Below are 21,806 nucleotides of genomic sequence, written 5' to 3'. Positions count from 1 at the left end.
CACTTTAAGCCAGCATGAACGGCTGTGTCGACGATTAGAATGTATACAGGGTGTCCCAGAATGATGGGGACTAAATTCGTGCGCAGATTCCTGGGATCATTTGGAGACGATTTTTCCTCAGCGAAAATGTCGAGGGAGGTCATTATTTTTTGCATGTTTCCAATTTTTGCCATCATGTATCTTTGTAACTAACCCTTAAATTAAAATTCTATTAAAGTAAACTCTATCTGAAATTAACTGAAGAATGTGAATTTATTATTATTTTATTTCCACAAGGCTTCGTTTGCGAAAAACCCTTTATTTTCAATCGCTTATAACTCGAAAATTATTGGTGTCTCGACATTTTTGCTGAGGAAAAATCGTCTCCAAAGGAAAAATCTGATCCCAGGAATCTGCACACGAATTTAGTCCCCATCATTCTGGGACACCCTGTATATTATATGAAATAATGGTTGGCTTTCAAGAAAGTATTAAGTTGGAGAAAATTTTGACATTGTCAAAATCACTTACATATGCTGAATAATTCGATAGCTTCTCTTTAATCCTCGGTGTATCCATGATTTCGCAGCTACTCTCCTTTAAAGGACGTTGCTCTCACTTTGGCCTCGGTTGTTATCGCACTAATTATCACACACAAAACACATCACAAACGCTATTACGTATTTGACGAAACGAATTGTAGCGATCTGTCACTTATTCGAACGCAATTTCGACATACGACATCGGTTTTCGGTAATTATTTAAAGCAGCGATTCACTCGCGAATCGCACGATTTAGCGACCGATTGTTAACTGACTCGGAGCTTTGAAATGCGCGTCGCTGATTGGTCGAGAGTTCACCCGCGCCTCTAATCTATTGAAACTTCATGTCGCGCTATTATAGCCTATCCTATAATTTCCCTTTTTATTCTCAACGGAAATAAATCAATGTTCAAGTAATGTTGTCGCTAATATTAACAAATAGAATAAATGGCTATTATTATTATTGTACTGCCGAATATCTATCGGATTCCTATCAAGGATTAATGTTGATACAATTTCACTGAATTTACATGAATGGGGAAGGATTATTATCACGCGCCAAAGGCATGCGATTATGATCTTTCAGGTACAGTAAGTATACAAAAGTGCAGAAACACTCTTTGGTTGCGTTCCACTTAACGATCGCAACGCTCGCGAGCGTTATCTGTCTTTATTTAACTTCAGGCGAACAACAAGGATGAAATGATTCCGCGAGCGCATGCTCTCTCTCTCTCTCTCTCTCTCTCTCTCTCTCTCTCTCTCTCTCTCTCTCTCTCTCTCTCTCTCTCTCTCTCTCTTTATAAATAAATACATATATATATAAAAGAGAAATTTTAATTTTTTGCATAGTTTACTTTTATTAAAAATTGATTATGACTTAATGAGATTAATCGATATAATCAATACAAGTTCAATTTCTAATGTAAAATAATTCGCAAAAAAGACAATAAAATTAAAAATTAAAAATTAAATTAATCTATATCAGATTCGTTTTTTTTATTTTGCCGAGGTGAGGGGGCCAGCTGGACAGAAGGTTTACCGAAAATCTATATCATATTATGTCGATATTAATATCGCGTTCGAATAAATGAATAAATCATTAAAATTCATTTTAAATTACATGATAATATTTGTATATTCCATGCATAAAATTAATGACGAATGATTAAAAGCAGAAATATAAGGGCTACGTTTCCGAAAAAGTGTAATAGCTGAAATGTACATATATAATTCATCTTTAGCATATGACAAAGTAGAACATCTCTCGCAGACAACTTTTCCAGTAAATTTCACAAAGAAAATGTCCATGGAAGGCAGTTGTTACTGTCTTTGCATATATTTCTCGCAAACATTCATAACTTCATTATTGTCAGGGTCGCATATATATTTTAATTATTAAAAAAAGTGATTAATAAATAAAAAAAATCATTGTTAATAAATATATAAAACATTTAAAATGTCTGTTGAATATCATAATATATCAAAATAGATGCAGCTTCAGGAAAATTATTATATATATATAAATTATTTATTTTTTACTTCATTCTATTATTTATTTTTATTTCTATTATAGTATTTATTTATCGATATATAAGCAGGTAAAAAAAATGAAATAAATTTTTATAAATTATATAAGAATTATATAATTATATTAAAGAATTATATAATTAGTTATTCTTTCATGATATTAAAATTTTAAATATAAAATCGCTTTGTGCGTCTAAATTGCTTTGCAAATTCGGCCCTGGACATCCTATGCAATATTCTAACGCGAATATAATACATTCTTTGTTTTTGACGTTGCCTGACATTTTTCCAAATGAACCAGACGCAGATAAGACTTTACAAAGTTGACATGTGAAATCGAGTACGAGTGAGCGAAGCATGTCTTGCTCATCAACAATGACAGACGTATTGAAGATGTTGCACGATTTATAACTTTGTCTTCAAGTAGGGATGTGTTCCTTATTCTGTATATAAGACACGCTAAATGAGAAGCTGTTGTCAATTAGATCGCAGACTGTCGAGGCGCGAGTAAGTATAAAGTTTGAAAGAAATCTTTAAGTGAGTTTTTTGCAATAATGACATATAAAATCTCTCGTATTTTAAATAGGAGAATGCTTTTAATTTCTAACTATTGCACTACTTTTCGAACAATGACTATATTGTATTTTTATAATAATATTATATATATATATCACACATACACAACACATCAAACTATTGTAACACGTTTAAAACAAATAATATACATGTAAGTATTTTTATTATGCAATTATTTTACGGATTGTAAAAACAAATTTTCTTGTGTGTGTATATGTGGATTGAGAGAAAAATATTATTGTACATTATTTGCGTGTTAAATCGTTAATATATTACTAAAAAAAAATTACAAATACAGAATAATCGATATTTTTCAGCATTATATCGCTCATCTCTTTTAACAGCTACTTCAGCATGCGTAGAAACTCGCTATACTTTCTGCTGTTGTTCATCATCCTGACGAAAGCTCATGTAAAGTCCTGCAAGTACTGGTGTAAGATGGGCCATCATCGATACTATTGTTGTCCAAGTGGAAAAAGCGGCTCTTCATCGGAACATAACTGGCATTCCTTTTTATTTCCATGGTTTTGGTTTGGCATTGTTGAGTCACACGTTGCACATCCTTGGCAAGAAGTCGAGATGAAGCCGAAAAAGCATTGCCCACCCTTGAGGGCCTACTGTCCCAGGATGTTCGAATGGTACAGGCCACCAAAATTATGTGACAGCGATTCTGAGTGTGAGAAAGAGGAAAAGTGTTGTTATGATGTATGTTTGGAACATAAAACGTGCAAAAACGCGGAATAGAGTTTCTTATCGTCCAGCTAATTCTAAGATATATTAGATTCTGATTATATAAAAAATTTATTATTAAAATATTATTTTAGTTTGATATTTTTTGTCATAATTAATTAATAACAAGTACTTCCTATAATAAACAGAAATTTCTTCCAATAAAGAGAGAGAAAAAGAAAATATCAATACAATACATAAACTAGAATTTTACAAAGCACGTGTTATACACGTGCTATTTATTTTTAATGCTATATATCATGTAATCAATTCTAAAATTAGAAACAAAAATGTTTGATATACAAAAGTGTAATCATATCGATGCATATAATATATGTTGTCTGAAAAACATATCATTTTTTACGTGTCATAAGAATAAAAAGCAAAATAAAAGTATAAGATAAATGCAAGATAATTACAGTATTTCGTTATGCAATATTTCATTGTAATGTACATTCGTCCGAATGTGCGAGCACGATTCCGCTGTAGTACTTATCAATTTTCTTAACTTTCCTTCTTTCTCTTAATTCATGTCAATCTTACGTCGATCTATCTTATGTGTTTTCAATCTGAAAAATGACGAACAAATTATACCTAATTATCATTAAATATTATTATATTAAAAATTAATTAATTAAATATATAAATTATTATAAATAAATTAATTTATATTATAATATTATTATGACATTATTATCATTTGCATAGCAATACTCCTAGATACACGACGCGATGTGCTCCATGTATGTTACGCATTAATTTTTAAAACGTGATTGCAAGAAGCATTATAGAATCATTTTCTGGTAAGTGATTAGTTTTAATATCATTTTACACAATTATTTAATTTGTATAATTAAAAGTGTATCAAGACGATTTTGTTTCGAAGAAAATATATATTTGCTGCCTTATTCATGTGAAGTAAATATCTATGTACTAGAAATTTATATAAATCAGTTATTGTCACATGATATACATTTATAATAATTATCACATGTTTTAATAATTTGTATAAATCATGTATACTTTATATAAATTATTGTCACAAGATATTATATATATAATAAACAATTAATCGTTTAATAAACGATATTAATCATTAGTTATATATATGAGAAAATGATTCTATAAATACTTTTGCAATCATGTTTTAAAAATTAATATGTAACATATATGAAGCGCATCCCATCGTGTATCTATTTAGGAGTATCGCTATGCAAATAGATAGTCTTGCAATGAATTATTAAAATGATTTTCACAAATTATTAAAACATGGGATAATTATTATAAATGTATATAATAATTATCACATGTTTTAATAATTTGTGAAAATCATATTTTAATAATCCACTGCAAGACCATCTATAAAACAGATTAAACTGGAGATTAAAACAAGATATAAACATAATTTTTAGACATAGTCTTCAGCTTCATTCAAGATAAAAAAAAATATATATATATATATAATTTTCTTACTATATAAAAATATCACATAACTCATCAGGATTCAATATATCTCTTTAGTATCTGCTACATCTGGTTCGATATTATTTCTTTTTATTACTGACATAGTATTTCCCATCCTCTGATAATAATCTAATACAAGACAAATTAATATTAAATAACAAGAACGTTCCTTTAATGATTAACATATATAAAATAATATATATAGATGATATATATGAAATAAATAGATGATTAACATATATAATATATATAAACAAAAATATAGAATAAAAATGTGATAATAAAGTGACAAACCTCGTACACATTGAAGTCAGCACCAAAATATGTCTGTAAGGCAATTCTTGTATTGTGGCTAGCTTAATGCCTAAACTAACATTGTTTTTTGTGATGGGTATGTAACAACAATCAAGACTGTCCACTATATAGTAATTCTAACTGAAAAGAATTATTTGTTAGTATAACTGGAAAAAAATATACATATATCTGTTTCTTTCTTAATTATTAATCTCATCTGTTTCCTATCAAGAGAATAATAGAAAAGAAAATAATTATGAGATATATAAAAGTTATAATATAAACTCACTCGGACTTATTTTTCAAAAAGCCTAGAGACTCTTTCGACATGTATGAAACAATATCAAAATAATTCTAGTATATATGTATATTAATCATGTATCGTTCATATGTGACTCGTATTCCCGTGATGTATCATCACAGCGCCTAATTGTAAGACTAGGTAATTGTAAGACCGCCGAATTATCTTTCTGTCATTTATCTCAATCATTATTATCACTGAAAACAAAAAAATCACATTATAATTCCTCATATAATTCAATCATTCGCTATCAATAATTAATAGTGTGTCATGGGCGTAAAATAACATTTGTTTACTTTCTCAACTAATCCTAACCTTTTTTTCCAAACTTAATTTTGCAATAATAATTACATATTCAATATATTCAATGATAATTACGTAATCAATGTATTCATCTCAAGGGGAAAATTATAATTTATATAGAAATTTATATAAATCATTGTCACAAAATATACATTTATAATATCACGTTTTAATAATTTGTATAAATGTATAATTCATATGAATTATTGTCACATGATAATTATATATATATATATATATACATTTATAATAATTATCACCTGTTTTAATAATCAAAAGCATATTTTAATAATATTCAATTGCGTAATGTACAAATACGGCTTTTATGAAATTATCGATAATTTATTTAATGTTGAAAAATCTCTGCTTTCGCGCGCAAATTAGTACCTAAAGATGTCGCAAGAGACCGCCAGTATTAAGTTTTGCGCGCTTTTCGCGCGTAATTCCACCCTCCCCCCCCCTACCACTATATAAAGTAACAAGTGCATGTCGCACTTAAAATCAGAACTGCTCCGTGCTTATTAATTGTATTCGGGTTAATGTGATTAGTCTGCGCGTAATCGTAATTGATTGTTTTTGCGAGTATGCACTTCATTGTAATTAATTGTTTTCGTTAGTGAATATCACGAAGGATGAGCGACAACGGTGAAATAAGAGAGGAGGAAGAGCAGGAGGAGGAGATCGAAAGCGGCATCACGTAACGGTTGAGTAACTGTAAGGTGAATAATTATTTATTTATTTATTTATTATTATTTGTAAAAAATTAATAAAAGGAACATATTAATGTGTGTAATAATTTAGTATCGAAATTTTAAATGTAATTTGAAATTAAAAATGTAATATATATATAAAATATATTTGCATTTAACTTTGCAATAATAATATATGCAAAAAATAAAATCTTATTTATTTCTATAAATTATTTTATATTAGAAGCTATTATTTATTCTAAAATCATATTAAAAATCAGGTTTAAAAATAATAAAAGTATAACGATAAGCGAATATAAGAGTATAATTAATATATATTTTTGGCAAATTCATTGTGCTTTAAAATGTATAGATATAGGACAAATTAGGCCCAATATTTAGTCCTGAAATATATGTGAGTGTCAACCAATGTGCGCATATAAAGATGCAGACATACAAATAATTTATAAATTATATAGACATTATTTTTATTTATGCATCAGTTTTTCGTCATTTATCTGTATTTTCATAAAAAATACAGCTTGGTATAAAATTATAATCAATTCTTTTGATCTATTATCCCTATGTATTCATCTTTGTACGAGCATTTCAAGACTAATATACCTTTCACAAAGCAATATCCACGCAAATGTATACAAAATTAGAGCACACAAAAGATCACTCATTTCTTTTTTCCCTTTACATATAAAATTCGAATAAAAATTCCGAACGCAACCTTATCCGGATAATGTTTCTTTTGTGGATTACAGGCACAAACATGCGCTGGTTCATCAATAATGAGAAAATGTTGGCCAGATGGGAGCCGCAGGCCTTTGAATTAGGTTCCGGCCCGCCTACGTCCACTTTTAACCCTCGTGAGATTCCAAGGCCTACGGCTGACTCCGGCACGCGTATAATTGGGCAGAAATTCGTCCGATCTGATTATTTCAATCTTGCGAGCTTAATGGGGCCCAAGGGCGCCAAAACAATTTAGATAAGGCCCATTGGAGTGCGCGTAACAGATGCCATGCAGTCCAAAGAGAAGGGCTCGCGGCCTTCCAGGGCCATCCGACTGTTTACACCATTTGGGCCTTCTTAATTAAGTGAGTCCCCGATGACATGCCGATAAACCAAAAGCCAAAATAATAACTAAAAAGAATTCCGCAGTATTTGCAGATAAGAATATTATAATGTCAAGTAATTCTTTATAGATTTTTATATTATTTAAATATCTTATATATTTAAATATTCTATATATTTAAACTTTTATATATTATTCTATTTATATGTTATGAAAGGAACAGTCTCTTTCTAAAATAAAATAAGAAGTTTATTATTTTAAATCTTAGATTACATATTTACGATAAAAAAAGATATAAATACGAAAGAGATTCATTGTACTCTAAATCTGACGTGTCAAGTAAAATGGTCATTATTCATACTATTCATAGATTCTCATCTATTTACAGATACAAAAGTGAACGGGAGATCGACATAAATTAAGTTTCCGAGTTACCAACACGCAGAGCGTCTGTCATCGGTCGGAGATTCCTTGGTAAACACTTGCTCTTTCATTTCGGATACTAGCCGGCCTGCCGAAGACGAGCCACTTAATGGAAGACGAGAGAAAAAGAATGAAAGAGAGGAACAGAGAAGGAAAGAGAATAACAAAAAAGGGAGCCTGAAACGAGAGGAAATAAGTGGCAGGTGCTCGTGGTAGGTATGGCATACCACCGTTGCGGATCTTTGTCGGCCAATACTTACCTCCCGCGTATTCCCAGCTTGAAACATCTTTTCTTCGAGCTTTCTTGCCTCAGTAACTTTAAAATAATTTGGCCATTGCATTATTTTTAAAAATATTTTTGTAGACTTGTTTAACATGCCGAAATAATGAGAAAACGAAAAAATTTATCGCTATTAGGATCTTGCCAATGAATATGGTATAACACATATTCTAGAATTTTTTAAAATAATTTTATTGCTAGAGTATAAAGTAATAATCTCAAGTAAAAATTTATTTAAGCAAATTTTAATAAAAATTACTGAAATAAAGATTAATTTTAGGAATATGCTTGATGTAAGACAAATTTGAATAAATTTATTCAAGATAATTTTGATAATTTTTCTAGAAATAGTTAGCATAAAAAAATAAACGATTAAATTTTTCATTGTATACACACATTACCTATTAATAATTGAACAATATGATGCGATAGTCAAAATTCAATTTAAAGATTATTTATTTTATTGTAACGCCAGTTTAATAATTACAGCATTAAAAATAATATTTCTTATGTAATTTAGATGACGGATAATACAATCACATACGCATATGCAGCAGTAATGATGACGATGCAAGAATGATTACAATTAGCAACTGTAAAGGCTTGGATAATTAGCCAACGATCTCTCAATGAAATTCGCGAAATCTGCAAGGTAATTAATCTGCTGATTATATAGCAGAGATAATTTTTTAAATCTTTTTTAGCTATGATTATATTAATGATTATATTAAATTTAGACATATTTTTATCTCTATAGGTAAGAGATTATTTTTTTATCTTTTAGAGATATATTTTAATTAATTAAAAATGTGTGAAGTATATATAAAAATATATGAATTAATATATAAATTATACATATTGTTTTAAAACATATTGTTTTAAAACATCATTAGACGAATAAATCATTATCATATATATCATATATAAAATTTTCTAAAGAACGAGTACTTGAAAGACTATATATTTTATAAAGAATACAACGTACTTAAACAACAACCATACATCAAATATCATCATAATGTAATATTTATTCTTGACTTATACAATAGTTATAGACTTATAAAATAGTGTCAAAAAATTATTTTTATAATTACACTTGTCATTTTCATAAATTACGACTTGTACTTAGTCGTTTACTTGGTTCAATTAAAGACAATACGTTTTGTAAAATTAAAGAACAATAATCTTTTAACAAAACCAGAATTAAGATAATAATAGAAAACAAGCCACTACGAGAAACACGACTTTTTACACCATCAAATTTTGTTTAATTTGTGCAGGTTTGAACGTGAATACCACAATACGAAACTCGAAATATTATAAGAATTTACCTCTCGCAATAGGAAGGAAAGAATTGTGTTGTGTTGGTCAATTCCGAAGAATGAATACTCTAAGGGGACCATGCATTCAATATTCAACAGCATTGTCGCTCTTTGGCCTTTGGCAGTCAGCTCCGAGAACAAGGAAGGATCGGCCACTGTTCGTTCTACAAGGCTGTAACCTGTTACTACGACTGTGTTAGGTAAGTTTTCAGTCTTTTATTTTTTTTACGAATCTCCAGCACTTCGCATAAAGCATTTTGTAGTCTCATCGCGTTCCGTTGTCGGAACAGAAGCAGAAAAAAATGTTACCGAGGATCATCCCGAAAAGGGAGAGAATCCAAAGATACAATTATTGTCAGGCGCAATGCGATAAATAGCATGTAAATGCAAACATTTTTACAATTATTAAGACTTATATTTGATGAAATATTTTATTTCTTATTATAAATACAAGAAATTCTCTCTCTCTCTTCCCCCCTCTCTCTCTTTTTCTCTCTGATAAATGTCAGATTTGAATTTAAATTTTGTATAATCGTACGTAATTTCCTGCTGAATACTAACGAGTTACTTATACCTCCGAAAATCTTTTCCGAGAAATATTCGAAACAGCAAAGACGTTAATCTAGGAAAGACTTCTCAGTTCCGAGATAACATCTCGGTTCGTCCGATGAACTTGTTATTTTTTTTCCTTTAAGAAAGACATATAACATATCTATATAAAACTATTTCAGATAAATAATAAGCTTTTGTGTCAGTGTAGATGCTATTTTAATACGATTTTTTATAAGTCATAAAATAATAATCTAAATTGCCTAAATGTGTCAGAGACAGATTTGATAGAGATAATATTATTTATTCCTTGACGTGTTTCATCACTACCGATTAAGATTGCGAAGGAAACGTTTGATAGTACTCAATGGATTGCGGGAGGAAATCCTTTGCCTTTATGGATTCCAATCTTGTTGTTCATTCATAACACATCGAAGGGGTTGAGGGAATGAGAATGAAACTGGGATCGAGGAATGGGAATGGAATCTTAAGCTCCCCTCATCCTTCCCCTGTCCTATACCCGGATACGTCCGGTGCGTTCATTCACGATCCCGTCCATTCATTCTACGCCCGACATTGTTGCATCTAAACGTACCTGAGCCATTCGATCTTCCATCGATTATGCTATAATATAATACGATAATTTGTATACATAATAACAAAAACTATTCCTCCAGTTCTACTTTCTAGAAATATAAGAAAAGAATAATAAAACGTAAAAAATATAAGTAAAAGAATTTTATTTTTATTTGTACATATGTCGTAAGTCATATTTATATATTTATATTTTATTCTCGTCGATTAACAAGATATAAGTTAAACATGAAACATTCTGCACTTTACATATTAATAATAATTTTTTATTACAAGAGATAGGGGATAAAACCTCCTATATTATAATTATTTTATCATATATATCTTATATATTATCTCATATATATTTATCATATATATTATCATCGTTACGATTAATCATAACTAGTCTTAAGCTAAATATTTCTCTTGCTAAACTATTCTTCATCGAGATAAATACAATATTTCTACCGCAAATATTTTTTCTCTAAAATGTGCACCACATCAGTGAACTTTGTTTCGGATACATGCGTAATCAATCCTATTTTCCAAATCATTTCATTTCCAAACCGGAGCTATCAATATTTCGCTAGGTAGACTTTATTCAAATGGAAATTATAAATATAAATTGTTTAAATAATAGTTTACAAGAAAAATATTTTTAATCATAAAAGAAAATATGTTTATTTATAATAAATTCCATGAACAAAAATATTTCTTTGAAACAAAATATCAATCTTCCTTCTTAACAATTTATTTTTTAATTACAAATAATGTAGTATATAATAATTAATATATTAATATATAAATGCATGCAATTATACATATTTTTAATGATTATATAAAACAATAACAATAATCTGAGTTGTATTGTTACTTTTATATAATTAATTCTAATGACTTGAATTTCTTAAACACATATATATGTATATTGTTATAATGTCATTAAATATATTACAAAACATTTATGACAACGTAATATAATTAATCTTTACAGACTATGGTTGTAATTTCCTGTCACGCATCATGATGAGCAATGTGCGAGGTGCATATGAAATTCGGGGTGATTATCGATTCTGGTGGCGAGTTATGGAATTACATCATTACTTGTAATCATCTACGATCTACGTATATCCTTCAAACTTGATCGACATTTAAAAGGCCGTGATAAGAGGTATGATTATTTATATTTTTGACAATAATGTAAAAGTTAATTTATATTTGAATTATATTTGAATTTAAATTCTTAATGTTTAATTTATATTTTTATATTTAAATTAAACTTAAAACTATTGATTATATATAGTTTGTCTAAAAATATATTTTATTTGAATTAATTGATAACAAAACTGTAGTTTGTCCGCGATTATTAAAAGCGTGATAAAAAGATAAATAGAAAGATAGATAGCTATAGAGGCTTTATTTTTATTTCTTATACTTATCGATTTCCGCGTAATTTATTAACTATTTGACTGTGGAAATTCTTTATCAGCAATTGGAAGCTATTCTAATGTTGAAGACAAAGATTGTAATGCTGATTAATCCGATTGTAATGCTATTAATCCGAGAGATAATATGCTCGAGAATTAAAATTCCTTATATCATTATTTGATTTGATTATATTTACATTCTGTTATCATCGTATCTGATAATGAATGCTGCTGTCTCAAATATTATTTACATACTTGATTCTTAATATCTTAATATATTACGAAAGAAATGTATTAATAAATTTATATTATACATGGATTTATATATAAAACTTTGTTTATCAATTCGATTTGTTAAGTATAATAATAAAGTTTGATTAAACATTTTAACAATTTCTTATATACGTAAATTCTTTATCTTTTACTTTTGACGACAATGTTTGACAATATAAAATTTTACAGGTATACAAAAGCAAGAAAGAAAAAAGTTTTCGGAAACATCGGACGAACTCTTGATCCCAGCGCGTCGACTCCAATTCAGACATAATTGATGTGTCGACCGCACACGCGCTCAGTATGCCGGAGTGGGGAAGCGGCGAAGTGGGAAGACGGTGGCGCCGACCGGAGGAAGAAGAGCAGTGGGAGGGGGATCAGTAGCGGCACGCATCTATACTGACGCGGAACCACGGAACTCGGAAGAGCGGCGTTCACTCACATTCATTCGTCTGCGAGCCGCTGCATCGTACGGTCGCGTTCTTCCCACAATCAATTGACAGCGTGCGTCAGTCAGACAACTAGCCGGCTTTCTAACGCTATCATCCTCCCTTGCGAGAGAGATCGGCGATTCCCGCATGAGCCGACAGACGATCTTTCCTTTTCCTCGCACGAGCTATCGATAGAAAAAAAAAGACAGAACGGATCGCTGTCAAGGAGACAATTCGGAGTGACAGTCGTCGTTCCGTTATCGAGGGAAACCGGCGTGACGCCGCTCGTCGTCGGAACGGTACCCTGCACGCCTGTGCACGGCGAAATTAGCGTGGAAAGTGCCTGCACGCTCCGTTTCGCCTCGCGAAGATTGAGGAAAAAAGAGAACAGGAAACGGAACGCTCGCAAGTTCGTAGACTGAAGTTTCCTTTTGAAAATCGCGCGTGTTTCACGCGATATCTCGCTGTGATATCTTAACTGCGGTTATATTGTTCGCCCTTTTGACTCGTCGCGTAGTGTTTGGAACTGAGACAGTGTGAGTTAAGTGTGCTGTGACAGCTGCGGAAACACTTCCGGAAAATGAAGCCGACGAGGATCCTGCTGCTGACCGTCCTTTTGGGTGCCGCCAGCTGTCAAAGTGAGTACTTTTTTCAATCTTCATGTGTATATATATATATATATATATATACAAATCGCTTGTAAGTCGAGTGTCGCGTGCCGTCGAGGATTATTACGATTAGATCGTTTCATTCTGTAAGTCTGCAAGTGTCACGTATAAGCTCGCATTACAGCGAATCGGGGGCGATCGATGCTCAAAACTCAAGTCTTCCTTTAATTAGTGAGATAAATTGAGCACATCGCGCTAATTCAGCGCACAATTTAACGAGTGATTTTTTTGATGTAGTCAAAATATGTATATAAAACAATTAAAGTATAATCGTAAATTACAAAGTTTGTAGGTTAAAATATTTAAAAGTTCTAATTGAGCGCGCATTTTATTTTCAATCTTTCATAGATTGCCAAGAAAAAATTATACACTTTTTCTCGAAAGAAATTTACTTTGATCTCTTTTAGCTTTATTTTTTTCTTTTATACAATATAATAAATTTACATTTACACAATATAATAATAATATAATAAATTAAAAATTAATAATACAAATAAGGAGTATTACATCAAATTTATAGCAATGTCGAAATCAATTAATTGCATTTACACGATGAGAGGAGGAAATTGTCTGTATGTATTATATTTTTATATACAATATATATTTTCGGTTTCGTGACATAACAATCGCGTCGTTGGACGAAAAGATTTCATTTCTCTCAGCTTTCTAAAATCTCTGTTTAATTTATACTCGGAAAAATGTGTAGCGTAACGAGATCAGTATTTGGTTCGCGATATATCGTCGACATTTCTGTGTGGGCTATCCATCGATCGACGTTAATTCACGGTAATTATCTCGAGGGACGTAGGATGCGTACGGAAGCGCCAGCATCGTAATTTGCGTGGTAATGACACATTTTCGCTCGTGTTGCGGTTCAGTGAATCTTTTGTGAGAAACATGTAGGGAGGCCGTCCGATTTATTCTATCCACCGACGTGCCACTCCTGTCGGGGTAGATTCTTTCCTTTCGATTTCGAGATATATCCACCCGCTTCTTCCTCATCGACCAAACAAATTTTATTCATAGGAACGACGCTATCGGCGCATTCCTGTCAACTCTTTTTATTTTCATCATTACGAAATGCGCATTGCGACCAGCGCATATCGACTACGACTTAATCGTCTGTGTAAAAAGAACCGTGATATGCATCAGCATTTTGTTCAATCGAATAATTTAAATTCGAGCAGAAGCGACATAACTGAATAAATTCTCTCTTTCGATTATATCTAGAGGCATTTAATAAAATATAATCTATATATTCTGTGAACACACGCCAAAAAGAAACTTATGATATATTATATGATATAATTTATATTTTTCTTCTTTATTCAAAAATCAAAATTTTTTAATCTTTTAGAGATTTAACTATCTTCGAAATAATACATAATTTACGTTTTTTAAATCAATACTTAATCCATGATACTGAAAAGTTGTTTTTTTTTTTTCTTTCTTGTCAACGACAGGCGACACGAAAATAATAATACACGCAGTAGTAATATATTTGCTTTAGAAAAGTCTGTAATTATGTAAACACGAGCTAACGGTACTGTAATTATCGCACTTTCAACGAGCGGTTTTGCTTAGCAAGTTCTTATTCGTCCCGCGTGCGCCGTTAAAAGGAGTCTAGGCGTAAAAGAGCGGACATCGGTCGGAGTAGAAACGAAATTACGAATGCAGATTGCAAGTCACGATCGGAATGTCACGGTGCGCACGTGGGTTGCACCTTACGTTGCAGCACGGCAGTCGATCGAGACACGCCAATTCAAGTCTAGAATCCGCTGGATCAGTCGTGTATTCCAATAGCTTCAAGATTAATTTTTAAACCTTATGACCATTGAGCGATAAATAATTTTTTTAACATCAGAAAGAGAAATATAATTCTTATACAGAATAATTCTAGAATAGCTTGAATTTTAAAAATCTAAAACGTAATTTAAAAATAAAAATAGATTATATAGATTTTTTGGGAAACTTTTCTGAATTATAAACATTTTCTTTTCCGTCACATAGTTTTCAAACATACATATCAATTTAATTTTGTATTGACAATAATACATAACGTTGATTAATATATAAGTAAATTATCCCTTCATAAACGTATTTGAGAGTTAATACAATTTTTTAATATCGAAAATTCTTTAATGAGTTTGATAGTCCGTTTTTCAGAGTACTCTTAAACATTTTTGTGATCTTTTCTAGTTTATGCAATTATTACACATTTAATTCTAGATTTATTTATTCTTTTTTGAAACCTGTGTGTGTATATAACATATATATACACAGATTTTTACACAAAATTTTAAATAGTAAAACTATGCGACTACCTACAAACGTGAAAATTTGTCTTTTTCATGTTTTCATGTTTATATATATATATTTTTTTTTTATCTTACATGTATATATATATATATATATATATATATATATATACACATGTAAGATAAAAAATCTACATAAAAATAAAACATGAAAAAGACAAATTTTCACGTTTGTAGTCGCATAGTTTTACTATTTAAAATTTTGTGTGATTATTTGAAAGTTTCACGAATTTCATGATCTTGAACAATACAAAGAAGTTAAAATGTGTCGGGAAAATAGTAAAAGGGAATTGTTGTACGTGTCCCAAGTCCCTTAAGAAATGTGAAAGTGGAAAATCTCGAGGATTAAACTTCATAAAGATTTGCACGTTTCTTATTGTTAGAACGATCTGTGAAAGAAATATAGCTAGCGATTATACGAGATTTAGGGGCGAATTGGTATATATTATGGCATTGTAAAGTGACAATGGTCCACAAAACGACGAGCTATTTTTCTAAAGGAACAAATCTGCAATGTAAACCTGCAAAAATTTTTAAGGGATCTTTAAAATAAGCTTTATAGACTCGTCTCTCTTTCTCTGTCTCTTTTTTCTTTTTTTCTCTCAGCACATTTAGATCTTTAAAGAAATGCCGCATGTCTTTATGCCGCATGGCTTTTGAGAATTTTGGTAAAAGGCTCGTTTGGTCGTTCTATAAAGTATATAGAAAATCCAGTGAAATATGCAGGAAAATTAAGGGAAAAACTGCTCTCTTTTATTAATATGTTTCAATATCACTTTATTTATTATTTTGATGTTAAGAACATCAAGTGCACTTTCTAGAGTATAAGAATGCAATAATCATATTTGGTTCACACAATGCAGTGATATTTTTAGATCAATCGTATAAGTATGTTGTGATTAATTTTATTTGACAAATTCAGAAATAAGTATATGAAAAAAAATCAATATATTTTTAAGATATAAAAATATTATCCAAAAAAATATATTGAATTATATGCGTTTTGGAAGTGTCAAAATATTTTTTATATTATTTAATTATTGCATTACATAATATCAAAAATATTACATCGCAAAAAAACTCCGTGTTTGAATAAAAGGCGAGTGAAATTAAAACGTAAATCAATCTTGCTTTTTTCATTAACTTTGTAGATCCGCGTATTATATTCGTATTAATTACAACCTTATTTAACTATAACTAACAACTGCCAAAGATGTAGTTCGCGGTGAGAATATCGTCTTGTCAATTCTTCATCGGATTAAGTTAACGAGTTACGATTGCGGCATTCTCACATACACGGTAGATAATCTTGATTCATATAAGATCCTGATTACTTTTGTGATCGTAACTGCTCGTACTAACTGATCGTAACCAAGGAAGCGATACTTCAGAAAAAATATATAATGAAAATGAACATCCTTGAAGTGTGTAAATTGTAATTAATCATTTTTATATTATTACTTTTATCTATCTACTATATATTTTTTTAAATTTTCACGTACAGATAAGATAATAAATTTTGCGTATTAGTAATATTTAAAATTTTACGACTGGATAATTATGACATTAATCTAAAAATATATATATATATAATATTCATTAATGCTATAATAATATATGCTACAAAAAATTTGAGAAAATATCGGAACACTACAAACGTAACGTCGCACGAATATTAATAATTCCGTCACTGCACGAATATTAATAATTCCGTCACTCGAGAGATTAGTCATGCTTAAGGCTCGTCTTCGCAGAACTCTCAGGTGATTCTGTGCACACTAAGGTCTTTATCGGCATTCTTTGGCGGCCAATGTTTTCTAATTCAAGCTGCCTGATCTCATACTGTAGGGTGCTAAATTTACGCCTGAGTCGTTGATCACTATTGACGAGCTCAGAGTAGTTCAATGTTCAATAACAGCAATTCGTTTGAGATTATTTTAATCTTGAATGTTTATATTACGCATTTAAACCTCCAAAAATATGCAGGAATGTTTAAGAATTCTCTTTATCCTTATCTATTAAACATATAGATACAGATAGATGGTTTTTAAATAAATATCAATCAAAAAAATAAAATTGATAGTAATATTCTTTGAAGTGCTACTCTCATATTTTAGAATTTATACATAATAAATAATTGCAATGATATATATTATTTTATTAAATATTTTGTTTTTTTGTTTGAATAAAATCGTTTGAAGTTTTCGATTTTGATCAACCAGAGTATATTTTTGCCTATAATACACGGTTATCACACAAATAAAGAAATCTTGTTTTATAAAATCATTTTATAAAATGAATAATATAATTCCTACAATTATTAATTGGCTCGATAATTAGAAATTAAAAGGTAATAAATATTAGGCCTTTTCTCGAGCAGGAAATAAATAAAGTGACGATGTTGATATGTAGTATTGAAACTACTTGGTATACTGCCAAATCTTATATGGAATAATCTCATACTTGAGATTTTTATTCCATACATCCCCTCTAACCCCCCTAAAGAATTAGATTTTCTCTCGCATCTAATTCTTTAGGGGGGTTAGAGGGGATGTATGGAATAAAAATCTCAAGTATGAGATTATTCCATATAAGATTTGGCAGTATACCAAGTAGTTTCAATACTACATATCAACATCGTCACTTTATTTATTTCCTGCTCGAAAAAAGGCCTAATATTTATTACCTTTTAATATAATTCCATTAGATTTTTTCACTTTTCTTTCGATTGTTTCCTTTCGTTGCACACATACATATGAGACTAAAAATCGAAAAGATCGTATTATTGTATCACTTTTTTAACAAGCAATTCCGTTTTTCTATCACCTATGTACAAATGGGCGGTAGCGATAATTTATGCCACTTTTTTTCCATGTGCCGTGATAGCTCGATAAAAATATTCGAACGCAATTATCATCGACACAACTTGGCAGAAGTAACTTTTTTTTTGTGATACGTCGGAACGAGGTGAGGTTCTTGCTCACCACCGCCAACTCAATTTACACCTTCGCGCGTCCAAACTCGGTAAAAAAGGGCTCTCGAGAAGCCATTAAGACGGACCCGAAAATGTTGCTCTTCGCGCGCGGAGACCCGGGTTATTTCGGTCCCCTCAGATCCAAGGGTGTATCAAGGGCGGCTGCAGCATGTTCGAAAGATAACGATTCGTTCTCCCGGCGATTGTCGACGATGACTCGTCGGCGAATTGGTAAAAGAGAAAAAGTAAAACTGTGCGACGTGTATATTTTAAGAACGTCGACGTAGGACATGGATGGTTACCTTGAATATCGATAAAAATATAAGATAAAGATTTATCTTTTTAATATTCAATAATGTATATACAATCTTTTCAATTTCTGTTCTCATATTATATATATACAACAAATTGAGAGAAATAAGAAAAGTGAAAAGCATTGAAAGAAATATATATATTATTCATTTTTAAACGATTTTATAAAACAAGACACATTTAATCGTATGATACTCATAGATACATTACTCATAGGCGATAAGATAGTCTCGTCGATCAAACACAAAGTCGAACATTTCAAATAAAACAATTTTATAAAATAAAAAATTTAATCGTACGGTAATTATAGATTATTCATAGACGATAAAAATAATTTTGTGGACCGAAAACAATGACATTCCATCGATGTTTTTATCGTACGGTGCTAGATGAGGATAAAAACACGTCTGTCCGTAAAGTAATAATTATTCAAAGTTAGAGAGGTCTTCCTCGTTGAGAGAAAGAATGAAACGATATCGCTGAGAGATCTTAACCAAATACCTGGCGGACAGTGTAATTATTGGCTGCTTGGCAAAGAAATTTTGACCACCCGACCGTCTTCGAACGCGCCTAATCTCTTTTTAAATTGGATCAATTAAATAAGCCCTGTCAGAGGTTTGGTTTAATTGAGTGAGTGTGTCAAGAGACGATAACATCTTTGACCGCAGATTTATAACGAAGTATGTTCGAGTGGTGTAGACTTAAAAATTTATCAGTCAAAGTTCTTTTTAAAAAATAAGTAAAGAGAGAGAGAGAGAGTACAATATATAATCAAACATATTTATTTCTATGTAAATTAATTTATTATATTTGAAAATTAATATCTTTTATTTCTTTAATTGTTTTTTTTTTTTTAATTCTAAAGTGTCTTGCATTTTAAAAATATAATATGAGAAGATAACTAATAGTAAAACGTAATAAAACTGATAAATACTTTAAGAATTTGTTATTTTTTCTATTACGTTACTATTAGTTCCGTTACGTTTATACATAAAATCTAGTAAAGCAATTGAATTCTTTTTGTGGAAAGGTACTTGCGAATTTCGCGTTATAAAATATTTTATGAGATAATTCCCACGTAAGATCGAACTGAACAGGTTTTACCAGCGCGACACGATGCAACGACGGACCGGATAACACGGGACAGATCGAAAGTCGACAGTACGGTGAAGTCGCGAGCTTAATTCTCCCCGCTGCCTCAATGGCACCTGTCGTCTCCGGCGGTGAGATGACTCGCGGCCACAATGTTACCGCCATTAATCACGATCGTCGGATGCATCGCGCGCCGTCTCGTCGTCGCCCGACGTGGTGGTTTCTCGCCTTGACGAGCCGGTGCCTCTTCTCTCGTTCTCGAGCCCCCTCGTTCTTGCCGTGTGCTCTTGCCGTAATCCATCATCGCGCCGGCGACAGCCGTGCGGTATCAAAAGCTGCCTCGTTTTCGGTTGCGTATTCGAAGAGTAAAGAGTCAGCCGGCATAGAATTTTCGAGGTCCGCGGATCCTGAAGACAAAACGCGCGAGCCATTAGGATGACGGTCCTCAAACGATGAGAGCTACTCGCTAGTTGTAATTTCAGAGAAATTTTCTTTTTTTTTTTATGGAGCTTTCATAAATTTTTCATAATGTTCCAAATTAGTTTTATCACAACATACACGAGTGTGTTGTTCTTTAACACCTAACTGAATATCAAACTTGATTGTCATATAAAATTAAAAAATTTTTTAAAGAAAGTTGATTTGCACAATTATTTCTACATAGTCTGAAAGCTTACCGAGCTAACCAAGCTTGAGCACCGCTACATTAGGACGCATGCCAACCGAATGGCCATTAAGAAAATAGATCAAGTTCTCGGCCAAGTTCCAACTCTCTCTGAATTGAGTCCCCCTTCCCCCTCACGCGGGTTAACCATTTCGCGAGGAATGGCGCGGCGCAAATCCTTTGATCAGATGATGAGTTTCAATCTTTTGAAATTTTTTCGCCAAGGTGGTCCGTTTTGGATTAGGTAGGACTAATATTTTGTGCTTATATTACATAAATTTTTAATATTAAAATATTGAATATTATCTTTGTATTTCTCGAGTGCAATTACACACACATACACACATTTCACATTTATAACATAATTTCTATGATGTTTGAGATTTCTTATAAAAAAATTATATTTTATAATAAGATAAAAATAAGGCAATCCTAAACCTGATAAGAATGGATGGTTGAAACACCTGGATAGAACCTGTTGTTCGCTCTCGGAATGGGATCCGCGTGCCGTCACGTTGAACGCGTGCAGCTAGTTGACTATCTATAGTTTAGACGATGAAAAGGCAAAAATCACGATCTGATCGATTAAGATAGATTAACATCAACGAAACGATTAGAGAATGCAGACCGCCTGGTATTTCTTCTTACGCAGCCAGGAAATTGGAACCATTTCCAGGGCAATTTCCTGCCCTTTAGTATATATATGATGCCCTTACTCCGCCCTTTCATTCTCTCATGACGAAAGGGCCATCGTGATATAATCTAGCCGTTCTTCAGGGTGGCGTGCGCGGAAGGAGCAGATGCAGCATGCAGCTCCTTTTTCGCGATCAATCGATATAACTATACTTCATTGAACGTGAAAGCGATATATTAATTTTTGTTATGTTTACTCGCTCCCTTAAATATTGAATTTTTATTGAAATCTAATAGATTTTTAAAATATTTAAATGGCAACAAATTATTGTAAATATTAAATCGGGATTTCGTAATTATAATATTCTTAAGTAATATG

The 21,806-nt window shown here is 31.2% G+C and overlaps 2 protein-coding genes and 1 long non-coding RNA gene across 4 annotated transcripts in view; 2 read left to right on the top strand and 1 right to left on the bottom strand.

Annotated features, from left to right (window-relative positions):
• Window positions 1-1,496: 1,496 nt before the first annotated feature.
• On the top strand, window positions 1,497-3,779 carry LOC145939942 (uncharacterized). Its single transcript, XM_083044636.1, has 3 exons — window positions 1,497-1,554; window positions 2,350-2,555; window positions 2,969-3,779. Exons 2-3 carry the CDS (start codon window positions 2,512-2,514, stop codon window positions 3,366-3,368), a joined length of 444 nt encoding a protein of 147 aa, XP_082900762.1. The 5' UTR covers window positions 1,497-1,554; window positions 2,350-2,511; the 3' UTR covers window positions 3,369-3,779.
• LOC145939993 (uncharacterized) lies at window positions 3,154-5,694 on the bottom strand. Its single transcript, XR_014425943.1, has 5 exons — window positions 5,401-5,694; window positions 5,112-5,252; window positions 4,827-4,946; window positions 3,773-3,922; window positions 3,154-3,294 (listed from the first exon to the last, which is right to left on the bottom strand). It is a non-coding gene; the product is annotated as an uncharacterized LOC145939993 (long non-coding RNA).
• The window catches only part of LOC145939264 (uncharacterized), a 62,347-nt gene continuing 46,079 nt past the window's right edge, over window positions 5,539-21,806 (top strand). Inside the window, exons 1-8 of one of the 2 annotated variants that reach the window (XM_083043568.1) lie at window positions 5,539-5,553; window positions 6,333-6,434; window positions 7,175-7,507; window positions 7,874-8,120; window positions 8,709-8,840; window positions 9,469-9,710; window positions 11,630-11,806; window positions 12,525-13,404. In XM_083043568.1, the coding sequence (XP_082899694.1) occupies window positions 13,347-13,404 (58 nt within the window). In that variant the 5' untranslated portion in view covers window positions 5,539-5,553; window positions 6,333-6,434; window positions 7,175-7,507; ... (3 more) ...; window positions 11,630-11,806; window positions 12,525-13,346. Of the gene's footprint in view, window positions 5,554-6,332; window positions 6,435-7,174; window positions 7,508-7,873; window positions 8,121-8,708; window positions 8,841-9,468; window positions 9,711-11,629; window positions 11,807-12,524; window positions 13,405-21,806 lie in introns of those variants that run through there. The other variant, XM_083043516.1, reaches the window with a different exon arrangement.

This window comes from Prenolepis imparis, unplaced genomic scaffold, assembly GCF_030444845.1.
Source record: "Prenolepis imparis isolate NDT839.2.m4 unplaced genomic scaffold, iyPreImpa1.0 SCAF_1, whole genome shotgun sequence".
In the NCBI taxonomy this organism is placed as follows: Eukaryota; Metazoa; Arthropoda; class Insecta; order Hymenoptera; family Formicidae; genus Prenolepis; species Prenolepis imparis.
Note: the sequence above shows the minus strand (reverse complement) of the source record. Positions and strands in the feature narration are given on the sequence as shown.

Excerpts from the sequence above, each read along its gene's own strand:
- LOC145939942 (XM_083044636.1), top strand. The coding sequence starts at position 2,512 with ATGAGAAGCTGTTGTCAATTAGATCGCAGACTGTCGAGGCGCGA. Across the intron at positions 2,556-2,968 it reads CGCAGACTGTCGAGGCGCGA|CTACTTCAGCATGCGTAGAA; the intron begins GTAAGTATAAAG and ends CTCTTTTAACAG.